This window comes from Adiantum capillus-veneris, chromosome 27, assembly GCF_014529385.1.
Source record: "Adiantum capillus-veneris isolate H3 chromosome 27, ASM1452938v2, whole genome shotgun sequence".
In the NCBI taxonomy this organism is placed as follows: domain Eukaryota; kingdom Viridiplantae; phylum Streptophyta; class Polypodiopsida; order Polypodiales; family Pteridaceae; genus Adiantum; species Adiantum capillus-veneris.
Genome location: NC_140957.1, coordinates 100,898,175 through 100,910,967, shown reverse-complemented (window position 1 = coordinate 100,910,967; position 12,793 = coordinate 100,898,175). Strand labels below are relative to the sequence as shown.

Sequence of the window (12,793 nt, the reverse complement as noted above, 5' to 3'; positions counted from 1 at the left end):
CTCAAAAAGGTTTTGGAAGAGAAGATTCTAAATAATAAGGTGGAATTTACCTTGGGTGAGGTCCTTGGTATAGCAAAGCGGGAATTTCACGAAGAAATAATTGATATCATAAAGAGGAAGCGGAAGTCTCTTACTGAATCTATCCATGTACAGGGTGAAGAAGAGACTTTAAATGCACAGGGTGTACAGATCTATGGCAAACAAGGTGATGAAACTATTGTTGGATGCTACAAGTCTAGGGGAGGAGTAAAACACGTTCGCTTCTTGGATGATGAAGATGAAGTGGAGACCACTCACAAGAGCTACTACTTGAATAGTCACTGGGCAGGAGCAACTACTAAGACGATGGAAAAGTGGGAGACTTGGAAGAGCCATACATTGCGTTGATAGATCATGGGTCAGAATTTAACCTCATGTCAAAGAGTCTTTATCAAAAAGGAAAATGGCCAATTGATATAAATCATGGATGGATGATTCGTACGTCATCGTGATGGGTTGCACCCTACTTACCCATTGGCCATGCATTACAAGTGGGTAGTAGATCTGGTTACGATGCCATTGGGCTTATGGAAAATGAGATACATAGTGCTTGCACGAGAAGACTTAACCAACCAAGTTGAAGGTTGTGCTCTAAGAACAAAAAGCACAGAAGGGATATGTAAGTTCCTCTTGGATGATGTAATTAGCCGTTATGGTTGTGTTGGGAAAATAACAGCGGACAGGGGTGAGTTCGATGCTGACAAAGCAAGGGAGTTTTTCTCTAGGTTGGGCATTAAACTTGCTCTCACTACTGCATATAATCCTGAGGGAAATGGAAAAGCAGAGCATGGGCATCCTTCTATCATTAAAGCTTTGGCTAAGGCCTGCAAAGATAAAATGGGAGAGTGGCCTAGGTTATTGGCTTATGCTTTATGGGCTGATCGTACAACTCATAGCTTGGTTACTGGTTATATGCCTTTTCAGTTGATGTATGGTCAGAAACCTATAATGCCAATTGAGGATGTAATTCCCACATAGAATGTATTGCCTTGGGAAGGTGAAATGAGTAGGGTAGACCTTCTTGCTTTGGGCATACAACAGTTAGAAAGAATGCCCCAAGATATTGAGATTGCAGTTGCACGATTAAAAGATGCAAGGTTAAAGAATAAGGACACATTCGACAAGAGGCATAGGCTCAGACCTAAAGCTATTGAGGAAGGTGATTGGGTGTTGGTGTATGACAGTAGTCTTGAAAACCAGCATTCAACAATAAGAAAGCTTTCAAAGAGATGGTTTGGTCCTTATGTGGTTCAACATGTACATAGGAATGCGCCTTATACCTTGCATGAATTAGATGGGACAAAAATGAAGATTCCCATTGCAGGGAAAAGAATCAAGTTATTCAAAAGAAGAGGTGATACAGATCCCTTTGATTCACAAGAAGGTCAAAATGAAGGCTCTGATGAAAATGTTATGGATGTGGATGAAGAACAAGAGGATGATGCGTTAGATTTTGTTGCAAGCGATGATGAAATCGACATGTATGTTGACTTAAATGAAGACTGAACCTGCAAAAGATATTTGTGGCACATACCGAAGGATGTGCACGTTTAGAGGGGGTGGATGTCGTGCCATGGCACGTGCATAATATGAAAATAATAATATCTCCCTCACTGTTAATGTTTATGATGTGTGGGACCAAATGCTATTATGTATATAGTGTGATATATGCGAAAATGGATGTCACGGTTGCAGTCGTGTACATACCTTGCCGAGCGGGCGAGGCCCTACACGTGGTACCCTGGAATGCTTTTTCACATAAATATATGCTTAATTTTCTTTAGGATGTACAAATGTCAAGTGTTTCAAAGTGGCACGCTCGTTTTGCCAAGTAAGTTCAATGCGGGCAATCTCGACCAAAAATAGCAAGTTTCGTGCGCTGGCGTGAAAGACGTGTCCAAAGTGCTTACTAAGTGCGAAAATGAGGTTCAACATAAAATTTGAGCCCAATGGGAGTTTTCCACAATTTTAGGGATTTTTCCCAACTCGTTTGGGCTTTTTACGGACAAAAAGTGACATTTTTGGGCAAAAAATGGCCTAAAAATGGTCAAAAATAGCCTTAAAAATGCTCAAAATAGCTCTAAATGCCACATCAACGACGCTGGCATTGTTGCTCAAGTTGTGTGGAAATTTTTAGAGCCAAGAATGAGCTCATTTGGGCACATGCGAAAGGAGATACAACCATTCTTCTACAGGGTGCTAGTGCAGTCCCGTGCTGCTTCCACTACATGGTTGACGCTTGTGAGTCCTCCAATTAGGGTTTCCCATCCTTAAATAACTACTTGGGCTTCTCCAATGAAGTACTACAGCTTCCATGAAATGGTCACGACGAAGAATCGAAGCGTAAATAAAGGGTTTTTAACAGGTTGAATGAGCACTACATCTGTGCAATTGGGAGCGAGGCTACACCTAATCTTCACACACACAAGAGTTTTGAGTTAGGATTGTTTCTTTTTCAAAGTTGAGCTTTCATGGCTGGAGTTTTGTTCTTTTTTTAGTGTGTTTTTGGCTTCAAATCGTCTACGCCTTGCTTGATTTTGCAACGAATCCTCATAGTCAGAGGCCCGACGCTTTCCTAGTCGCACTGCGCACTTCTTGACACCGGTTGCTTAAACTATTCAACACATTCTTAAAAACATCACCATCAACCTATCCACCTCTTTTTCCAATTTCCAAGCACACACACACACACCTAAATTATGACACACCCACACACACACACATGTACACAGAGAACATGGAATTGACATGGACAAGATTGTTATAAGTGTGTGTAAGAGAATTATAAGGAATAGAGGCTTGATTAGAGAGTACACAGCAAAATAGAGCATAGCATAAGAGAGTATAGAAGAGAATCTGCAAGAGAAAGGCCTAAATCTAAGCCCAAACTCCACTGCACCTCTCTCGTGGGGTTGGTATTTAATATATTATTTGTGAGTTTAATGTGCCAAAATTTGAGGGTCCTCTTTTACAACCACTTCACTTTTGTGAATGAGTGAAGCTCATTAGTTCTTGCATGACCCATAAAGGGAGTTCTCACTACACTTATTTACAGAGCCATAATGGCTTATTGAAATGTAAATCTAAAATACTGTGTGAGTATAAAATGTCCAATAGTAATTGCCAGCGCCTCTTCGTCAACTCCTCGTATTCCACTCTACAAAATCATCATCATCAACTCAATTAAAAAAATAAACAAACAACACATAGTTAATCATTATGCTAGCTATCCCAATTGGAGCTAACCACTACAACAAGAGGGTGCCCAGTTTCGTAACACACTCTCAGCTTGATCAAGGATGACACCTTATTGATGTAGCATTTAGAGCCATTTTATGCTAATTTTGGGCTATATTTTTTCAAAATATGATATTCATTTACCTAAAAATGATATTTTTTATCCGTAAAATAAACATGTTGGTTTGTGTAATGAAATGTCCCAGGTTCCATGAAATGGTTTCATCAAGAATTGAAGTGAAAAATTAGGATATTTTACAATGCAAATGAGCATTGCACGCATATGTGCAAGTACGTTTAATGTTACACAAAAACACCGCGTATATATAAGAGTTTTGCATTAATCCTTCTTTTTGTTTTCAAAGTGAAGCTTTCATTGATGGAGTTTTTCTCTTTTACGGTATTTCTTTTGCTTCAAATCATCTGCAATTTTCTTGATTTGCCCGATAACTCTTATCGTCAGAGGTCTGACTGATCCGCACTTCGAAATTCTCGACACAGTGCTTGAGCACGACACAGTCCTTAGTCCAAGTAAGGGGTTGAAAACTTGGAGAACGACGTACATTTTTCTCTCCATAAATAACAAATTTTCTTCAAAAGTGCTCAATGGGCAATGGGCATTGAGGTTCGTCTCTCCATACCTGTGAGGCCGATGTACATAGGATGTGTGCATGTGTTTCAAAGTTCTTGTACTCTCTCTCTCTCTCTCTCTCTCTCTCTCTCTCTATATATATATATATATATATTTTTTTTTTTATTATTATTTTTTATTTTATTTTTTAAACAAGTGAAAGGGTCACAATGGCTTTCAAAAACATTAAGAAATTGATAAAATTGTTAGATTGAATTAAACCGGTATCAGTGTTTGGGGAAGGATTGCTTGAGCTTAGTCTTAAGTCGATTGAAAATCAAGACTACCTAGCTGCAAACCATAGTAAACGAAAGAAAAACCGATGAAATATGTAAGAAAGTTTTCCAAAAATTTTGCAAATCTCAAAATTTTCTCCTAGTTTTTTCGGTTTTCTTCTTTGTAAGGAAGAAACTCGATCAACAGCCGCTTAATAAAAGAGACTTTCTCGAACGTTAACACTGACTGAAATCAAGCTATAAAATGCAAGAAATGTAAAGCCATCTGAAGTTGTGGAATGAAAGTTGAAATAAAAAGAACTAATTAATATATGTGTGTGTATAAAATTTATTAGAATTATGCAAGATGAAGCTTCACTTTAACGTTTTAAAACAATAGAATGCAAAAAAAAAACATATATGTGTGTGTGAGAGAAATTTATTAAAATTATGCAAGGTGAAGCTTCACTTTAGCATTTTAAGACAATAGAATGTAAGAAAAGTAAAGACATGTCAAGATGTGAAATGAAAAGTAAGTTTCCATCGTGCAAGAAAACAATGAAAGTCTCCCTAATCCAACACAACACTACAGGTTTCTTTTAGAAAGCCAAAAAGAGCATTAAGATGAAATGTCATACAGTGTAGGATTATTACAAGGATTTTCATTAGATGTGTATATGTGTGTGTAAAATCTACTAAAATCATGCAAGCTGAAGCTTCACTTTAACATTCTAAAACAATAGAATGCAAGAAAAATGAAGATTTCATCATACACCTAAAACAATGAAAATCTCCTTAATCTAACACAACACTAAAGGTTTCTTTTAGAAAACCATAAAAAAAAAAAAAAGGGGGACATTGAAGTCAAATGCATGAGCCATAAAAAAGCCCATAAAGTGTAGGATTAATACAAGGACGACCATTCGATGGGTGTAAAGGTATCATGAATGAATAAATAGTACCACGTCATAAGTAAGAATGAGAGGGTGGATAGAGCGGTTCATGTGGATGGCGTGCTGAAATAGGGCAACCACGTGAATGCAGGAATGCATGTGGGTGCGTAGGCAATGTTGAATGCATGCTTGAGACTTTGAGCTGCGAGCATATGCATGGGAATCTGGGATACTGCAAGCATGCACGCTTGACGATACCTCAATTATTGTGATCTAGCGCATATTGTAATTGAAGTGAAAATCGCAAGACGAGGAAGCTTCCTGAATCCTGGTCTGAGCTAAATTGAAAGGGGCCCATCTGATTGAGGCTTCCAGGAAGCCACCGCCCCCCTTCATCGTAAAACCTGAAGCAGGGCCGCTTTGCAAAACCCTAATCTTCAATCTACAATATATTGAAACCCCCTTCCCTTCCACAAAGCTAGCCACATTCTAATGATTTGGGATATATCGTCATGCTAATCTTAATTAGTCCACATGCGTTCCTCACTCGCTGGACAGCCCTAATCCTGCAATATCGATTGTATCATTCAGAGAGTCCCCCCTTTATGACCTGCAATTCGCATCCATAGCTAGCTTCCCACATGATTAATTAGCTTATACTACAGAGGTGGAGCACAATTATCTCATAATTAGCCTTTTCCCACACCTTAATGCACTATTGATACTTTAATTACTCCCTAGTGCTCTAATGATCAGACCTAATAATTAGTTATTCAGCCAATTTTATACTCATTTTTAATCTAGCCAATTTTCTAGTCTTCGTTTTAATCTAGCTCCTAGAGTCTTATAATCTGATTAATAGTGCAATTAGGCACATATTGCTTGAGCCCGTGTATGGCCGGTCTTCCTTATGCTGCTCAAGAGTATGGTGCAGCGGCTTATTCTGATGCCCTCAATATCCTCTACCCAAGCTATAGCAGTCTCAACTCTGATTCTGCTTGGCAGGATAATTTTAACTTACATGAACAAGAGTTGAATGAGTTCCTCTCTATCCTGGTGGGTGCTGATGACCTTAACCTTGGCAGAGATCTTCTCTCAGATCATCCCCTGAGCGATGGATGGGCAGGCGCTCTTTTTTCGATGCAGCCGATGCCAGCTCTGCCATCAGCACCACTGCTATCTCACTCCCCATCGACTCTGGCGCCGGAATCAAGTATTTGTGATTTGCGGCGGCAATCAATATTGCAACCCTCCGGCGCTCAGCCTCCATCTCCAGCATCACCTACACCTATGGTGCTGCAGGAATCTGCTATCTGCAACCTGCAGGCGCAAGTTTTCCAGCGCCAGGCGTCGCTTACCCTCTTTGTACCCCCTCTTCCACCCCCTTCAAAAGTGCTGCACATGCAGTGCTTGCCTTGTCCCCACAAAGTCGCACAAGATGATCTCAATGCACTGCATCATGCAGAGTTTGCGTTTCATGTTGATCCCATCGTTGTCGAAGGACCTGGATTGGATGGAGACAAATTCATGGCACAGCCAGCATCAGATATTCATATGCAGCCTCTTGCATGCTCTGTGGAGAGCTGCAGCATTCAGAATGCTCTTCTTCCTCATGTGGCTCAAGGCCACGAGGTAACAGAGAGCCCTACAGCAGTCATGGAGTTTTCGAGTGGGTCAGCATCCTCCTTATCCAACACGGACTCTGAGTAAGCTGCTAATGAGACCATATCAAACTTTCACATGCTGTTATGGTTTATTTCGCTTCGCCCCATGAATTACTGTGCTTGGCAGAATTCTCTTCCTCCTGAATCTCACCTAATTGAAGGTACTAAATCATATATATATATATATATATATATATATATATATATATATATATATATATACAAGTGATTCAAGCTGTTTAGGAAGTTTATGTGGTTTTCGTTGGAATAAGTATCTCCATGCTAATTGAATGCGTACTCTCGATGATTATCTCGGTTGCCTCACCGTTGCATCTACTGAAGTAATTACTAGTTGTAATACTCTCGTCTCTGGATGTCTAATTTTTTCACAAATGTTTTGCAGACAACACAAGCACCTCGACTCTGCTCCGGTTTCACCATCGCCATCAGTCAATAACGGAGCTCATCCTGAAAGCTTCCAAAATGTAGACTTGAGCACGATGAAGACCCAGTTCTACAAGCTCAATGACAAGCACGCATGGATCAGGAAGCACAAAGTCGGAGTCATTAAGAACAAAATGAAATATTCAAGGTAATCACTAATTTATTGAAGATTCTGATCATTCTGTATTACCATGTTTAGCAATTTGGTTGTTGATGTCACTCTAATCCGATTTTTTCTGTTATTTTGTATATACCATATTGTTTGGCAAATATTTAGTTGATGATCTCACTCTAGTCATTCGACAATATGACTTAATAGTTTACCTAAGAGATTTTTCATTAAATGTTGTCGGTTTCCTTAAGTCTTCTGATGATTCCCCAAAAAGATTAGGCAAACCAGGATCACTCGGAATCATGCGATCTTGCACTGTATGCTTATCATATCTGCAATGAGCTTCTTGAAATTACATAACGGCAGGCTATGAATGTCTATATTTAATGTTGATGTTAATGTTAATTTCACAATTTTTAATTTTTATTTGAGAGTCCTCTAGCTAACATGCTGTATTGCCTGCAATTGTATTAGACAGTGATTGTGATGGTGTAAGTTTGATTGCGTATTTATTAGGACAAGTTCCCCTGCTCCACGGCCTTCCATGGATGACAATGCCAATGAAGAGAGCACAGCCTTGATTAGGGTCAAGACGTCAAAGCTCAACCTTGACGACGGGTACGTCTGGCGGAAGTACGGCGAAAAGGTGATCAAGAACCAGAAGTATACCAGGTACTTTTAATTATCGTTGGTGAGGACTTATCAGTTCAAAACATCCATAATGCCTCAGCGACGACAATGATCTGATCGTGCCACCATCTGTTTGTTGTGCAGGAATTATCTCAGATGCGATGAGCATAAGAGGACCCAGTGCCCTGTGCGTAAGCAAACTCAACGGAGCTCTGAAGATGAGGACTATGTGGAGTTTCTCTATGTGGGAAGGCACAACCATCTTTCCTAAATGAAGCAGCTGCTTGTCATGAGTATTGGTCAAATGGCAGGCATAATATTGATATTTTTTTATTCATCTTCTGTGCCTTAAGATTATGGGGTACATATATATTAAGCCCAAAAAAAAAAAAAAAGCCTTAGGGTATTGCCAGATGCATCTCTTGAAGCATTAAAAGCTGCACAGAAAGATAGCAAAGCCAGCATCATCATCTGTTTGTCAATTTCTATGGTGGTGGGCAACTGATCATCTGCTATAAGTACTTTGGGTTTAATTGGCCTTCATGCATGCATTGCCCTTCTTTCATATATTTAGCTATCCAGAAAATGCATAAAAATATAGGAAATACATAAACAGTACATTTTTACCAGTGCCTGTAGTGGTTAGCACACCCATCGGTTGTTTTGGGTTTATGGCTTCATCCAATCAAAAGCAACCCACATGGCGCCCGTGTGAGATAGTGCTGAGTGCCTGCAATCTCTTGTACATCTGCTTCAAGTTGGCATTACAGTAGTCCCACTTCCTGTGTGTATGTAACAAAAAACGTGCTCCTTTGAAAGTCCTCCCCTCACTGATCCCCGCCTTGTAATATTAATTACCAAGTACCCCATGGGCCATCATCCCCATGATATATTTTTGTAAAGCGCTGACTCTGTCAATACATTTTAACTTGTACATACTTTAATTTGCGACCACCTTCCCGTTGAGGGCATCATCAGCTGGAAGGCTTTTTTTTTTGGGCTGCCCAAAGGGCAAAGGCTATAGAGATCACTTCTCTTTCTGCCAACTAAAGTAGAAAAAAATTCGGATTGTATTTTCAAGAATTTTTTGATAGATCGAAAATGTTGATTGGTTGAAATAAGATAGTGGGTACTCATTTAGATGACTACTATGTAGATCTAATGATGGATTTGTTTTATTCACTCTCTTGGTAGTTTGGTAGTGGACCACTTTTGAGGCACGAGCGCTCTAGCCTCTCGAGTCTCTCTCTCTCTCTCAAACTTTTGCTTGTTCTCTTACTAATAAGGCCCCTGTCAGACAGGACATCTCTCTAGCTTAGGTGGACAAATCAGAGTAGTTGCCTGTGTTTTCTGTTGTCACCACACACATCTTATGCACTTCTGCCTCTCTATGGCATGCTTGGTCATGACCATTTTGAGCTCCAGGATGGGTGGCCTGACCCCCTCGCCCAGATCTCATCCTGCGCTGATGTTCGGCCACACAACCTACGTAGAGGGCTTGGCCATCCGCGCAATAGACGAGTAGTGCCTTGCGCAGCTCCTGCAGCATCAGAATGGTTATTTGCGTCCTCCTTCAGGACCGACTCTCTCTCTCTCCCTCTCTCTTATTTTTTCGAGATCTTATATGCAGTCTGTACCCGACACTACAGTGGTTTCCAAGGTTGCCAGCACAACCATGTCATTCTGTGGCTTCCAATCCTCCTTGTTGAGGCCATGGATAGGAGGATGGACTTACATGAAACAATCATTGATGTACTGAACAGAGAGGTTTCCCTAACATCTCTATGTTGTAGTTCATTCAGGTTCGGAGCTCTCAAGGCCTGCTGATGTTCAGAGGTGAGGTGCCTTGAGGTTAAGGAAGTGTCAACATTTTTTCAGAGCTCAACAAGCAAAGGGATCAGAACTCAAGGGTCCCACCAATAGGTCACCACTCCCATGGACATGAACGTTGTCGACCTTGAGAGGAAACCGGTGGCGTATGCACATTATCCTGGCGCAAGTTTTTCTGTGTGAGTTTTTGTAGAGTCTCCTTATATTGAGCTTTTATGTGCTCTGCTCTACAGGTGGGGGAAATGAAGAAGCTAGTGGAGGAAGGAAAGGTGAAATATATAGGGCTATCCGAGGCTTCGGCATCGACCATACAACGGGTCGATGCAATTCACCCCGTTAGTGCAGTCCAGCTAGAGGTCTTTGTGGTCACGTGATGTGGAGAACAACATCATACCCACGTGGAGGTGGTTTCATCTTCTCACCACGCTTGTTGCTAATCTTTTTGCAAGATGATGATGTATTTTTCCAATAGGTTAAATACACAAGACCAGATCTTCTTCATGTGGTGATGTAGCATTCTAATGGTTTTTTGTTGTGTCTATCGCGCAGGCTGGGGTGAGTATGGTAGGGTTTTGGGCACATCCAAGCAAGAAGGTGGGGTGGAAGAGCTGAAGCTAGCAAAGACGCTGCTGAGGGGGATGGAGACAATGTCGAGTCGGGGCAAATGGGTTGGGCGGCGGTGAACAGCTTCAGCGGCATAGCGAGGAGGGATTCGAGAGTTCTCGCGGAGACGAGGATGAGCAGCGGTGTGCCATTGCTGGAAAGGCTAGCGGAGCATGTGGATGAGAAGAGCTCAGGGTCACTGATGTATGTGAGGATGGTAGTCCTACACTATTAGTATAGTCTAAAGAAAGGGGAGGAAATGCCACTGCTGAAGGACGGGGAGGAAGCTGGTAGGAAACCTGAGGCAGTTGCTTGCAGGACGATGAGAGTGCAGAGGGCGTACTTGTGTGCATGGTACCTCTTGCATTTGTTGGGTCATTTGGATGAGTCTTGCTATGATGTTGTGGCTTCTATCTGGCTAGCGTGGATGCATACCGGTTTCAAATGGCGCTGGAGCTTTTCCTCTTCATTCAAAGGCAATGCAATATATTCATGAGCCACCCTCTTGCAAGCAGAGTAGCCCTTCTTGATATCTACACTCAAGCCTGAAGCCTATTTGCGTCTCTTTGGGAATGAAGATATATAGAATTGCATTTCACTTGGAGAGTGGGCCTCTCTTTGGGCACATGTAGCAAGTCATTTGGATGGCAGAATTGTTAATGTGTGTAGGAACACCCTCATATACAGATGGTTTTAGCCTTACTTTCATGGTTTTTGGCATTTAGAGAGTGGGCTCTTTGATGCAAACACATGTGGTCTGTTTGGTTTTGGCCTTCTTGTGAGCGCATGGTGATGGCAGTGCCTTGTTAAGTTTTGTAAATTCTCTGCCTAGAACCGTTGATGCTCATTATCAATTGTTAGGAGACTTTTTATCCCTACAGGTATCCATTGGTATATGTGGAATTGGGCTCTTGGATGTAAAACTTTCCCCTTCTCGAAGGAGATTATGTAAAATATGAGGCATTACGGAAATAAATGTGTGCAGGTTAGAGTCTAAGGATGTTCTGGGTGCTTTTGCTTTTAATTGCTGGGGTGGTCGAGAATGCCCTTTTGCTGTTGTGCGATTGTATGTAGCATTCTGTACTGTGTCATGGTAATGAGCGATATTTTGCAATTGGGTTACAGTTGTGGTCTTGCTGCCCTTTTCAGATTTTGCATGTTTGTATTGAATGGCTTGTTCTTCACTAAGAGGGTTGTAGTAATGTTAGTTGTTATGTGCATGCATGAGCCGATGGACTGAAGCAAAATCAACAGATTTTGGTATGTTATTTCTTTGTATATAGCTTATATGTACTCTTTGGTGCCATTTGTACATAGATGTGCTTACTCATGGTAGGAAATTGACTCTATGGCTACCAACAAGCTCGTCACCAGCTTCTTTCTCATATGTGTCATGGTTTCATGTCCCATATTTCTTCCTGCTGGTGTTCTGCAATGTTTCTACGCAGAGTTCTTCCCAGAGTTTCTTGTCATGTAAGTCCTAAGTAGTTCTATGCTGAGTTTTGCATGGAAGCTTTCGTGTTTGATTTTTATGAACACGAAGGGTTGGAACCACTTAAGATAGCCTTAGCACATTAAAAAAAAAGGTTGGCAAGCAGAGGAAGCTTCTTTCTTACTGGTTGAACTGGACGAATGTAAAGAGCACATGAGGGCGTTGACCGCTGAATGAGCAAAGATGGTGAGAAAAAGATAACTGTGAAATGTCAAGGAGGGAAGCTTCTAGACTACGAGGACAGAGGGATCCAATGGCCCGCTGGTGGAGGCAGGAGTTGGATTCTAACTACTAGACAACAAGCTGCGGCCTTAGAAGGGGCATAATGTGATTGCACCATTGTGATTTTCCACCTTATTACAAAGGTATGTAATTTGCATTGATGTAGTCAACGTGTGATTTTTTTGTTTAATTTTGTGGGCCATGATGTGTTAAACCTTATTACTTTTTGGTAAACTCTATTCTCTATACAAATTTCTTAGCCACCGGCTCTACTTCACATATACTTGGTCATGTTTTACTTTATGCACTTCTCATGTACTTTCTTATTTTTTATCTTGTAGGCAGGCCTTGTGATTTTATCACTTGTTTTGTTTGTGGTTCTTGCTAGTAATATTAGTGCCTGCAAAAATAAGCAAAATCTGTATAGGAGGCCGTAGCTCGCACGACGCGGAGTTTACCCCAACCTAGCATTTTAACTCTGCCAAAATGGGAAGAGTTCTCTCTACCCCCGTCTGGCCAGTTGAGCGTTCACACAGCTAGTAAGAGGAGGAGATTGCTAATCATGCATGCCAGCGTGCGAAACTCCTCTAATTTCACATGTGTTAGTGTAAGCACCAACAAATGTGTCAAATTTTAATTTTCTAGTTTTAAGTGTGCCCATTCTTTCTTTGGCTAGATTTGTTTTTAATTTCTAAGTCATCGTCCCATATTGCATAGAAAGAAAATTCTGCAAATCAAGCAATGATAAATTTCGAACGTTTTCTATCTATGTGGCAGAAGT

At 41.0% G+C, this 12,793-nt stretch overlaps 1 protein-coding gene and 1 pseudogene across 2 annotated transcripts; both read left to right on the top strand.

Annotated features, from left to right (window-relative positions):
- Positions 1-5,430: 5,430 nt before the first annotated feature.
- On the top strand, positions 5,431-8,809 carry LOC147422458 (uncharacterized). Its single transcript, XM_086503643.1, has 4 exons — positions 5,431-6,721; positions 7,083-7,271; positions 7,752-7,907; positions 8,010-8,809. The coding sequence occupies exons 1-4, from the start codon at positions 5,910-5,912 to the stop codon at positions 8,134-8,136; spliced, it is 1,284 nt and encodes a 427-aa protein (XP_086359769.1). The 5' UTR covers positions 5,431-5,909; the 3' UTR covers positions 8,137-8,809.
- Positions 8,137-11,286, top strand: LOC147422457 (uncharacterized; annotated as a pseudogene). Its single transcript, XR_015186791.1, has 3 exons — positions 8,137-8,176; positions 9,167-10,099; positions 10,245-11,286. The product of XR_015186791.1 is annotated as an uncharacterized LOC147422457 (transcript).
- Positions 11,287-12,793: the final 1,507 nt, after the last annotated feature.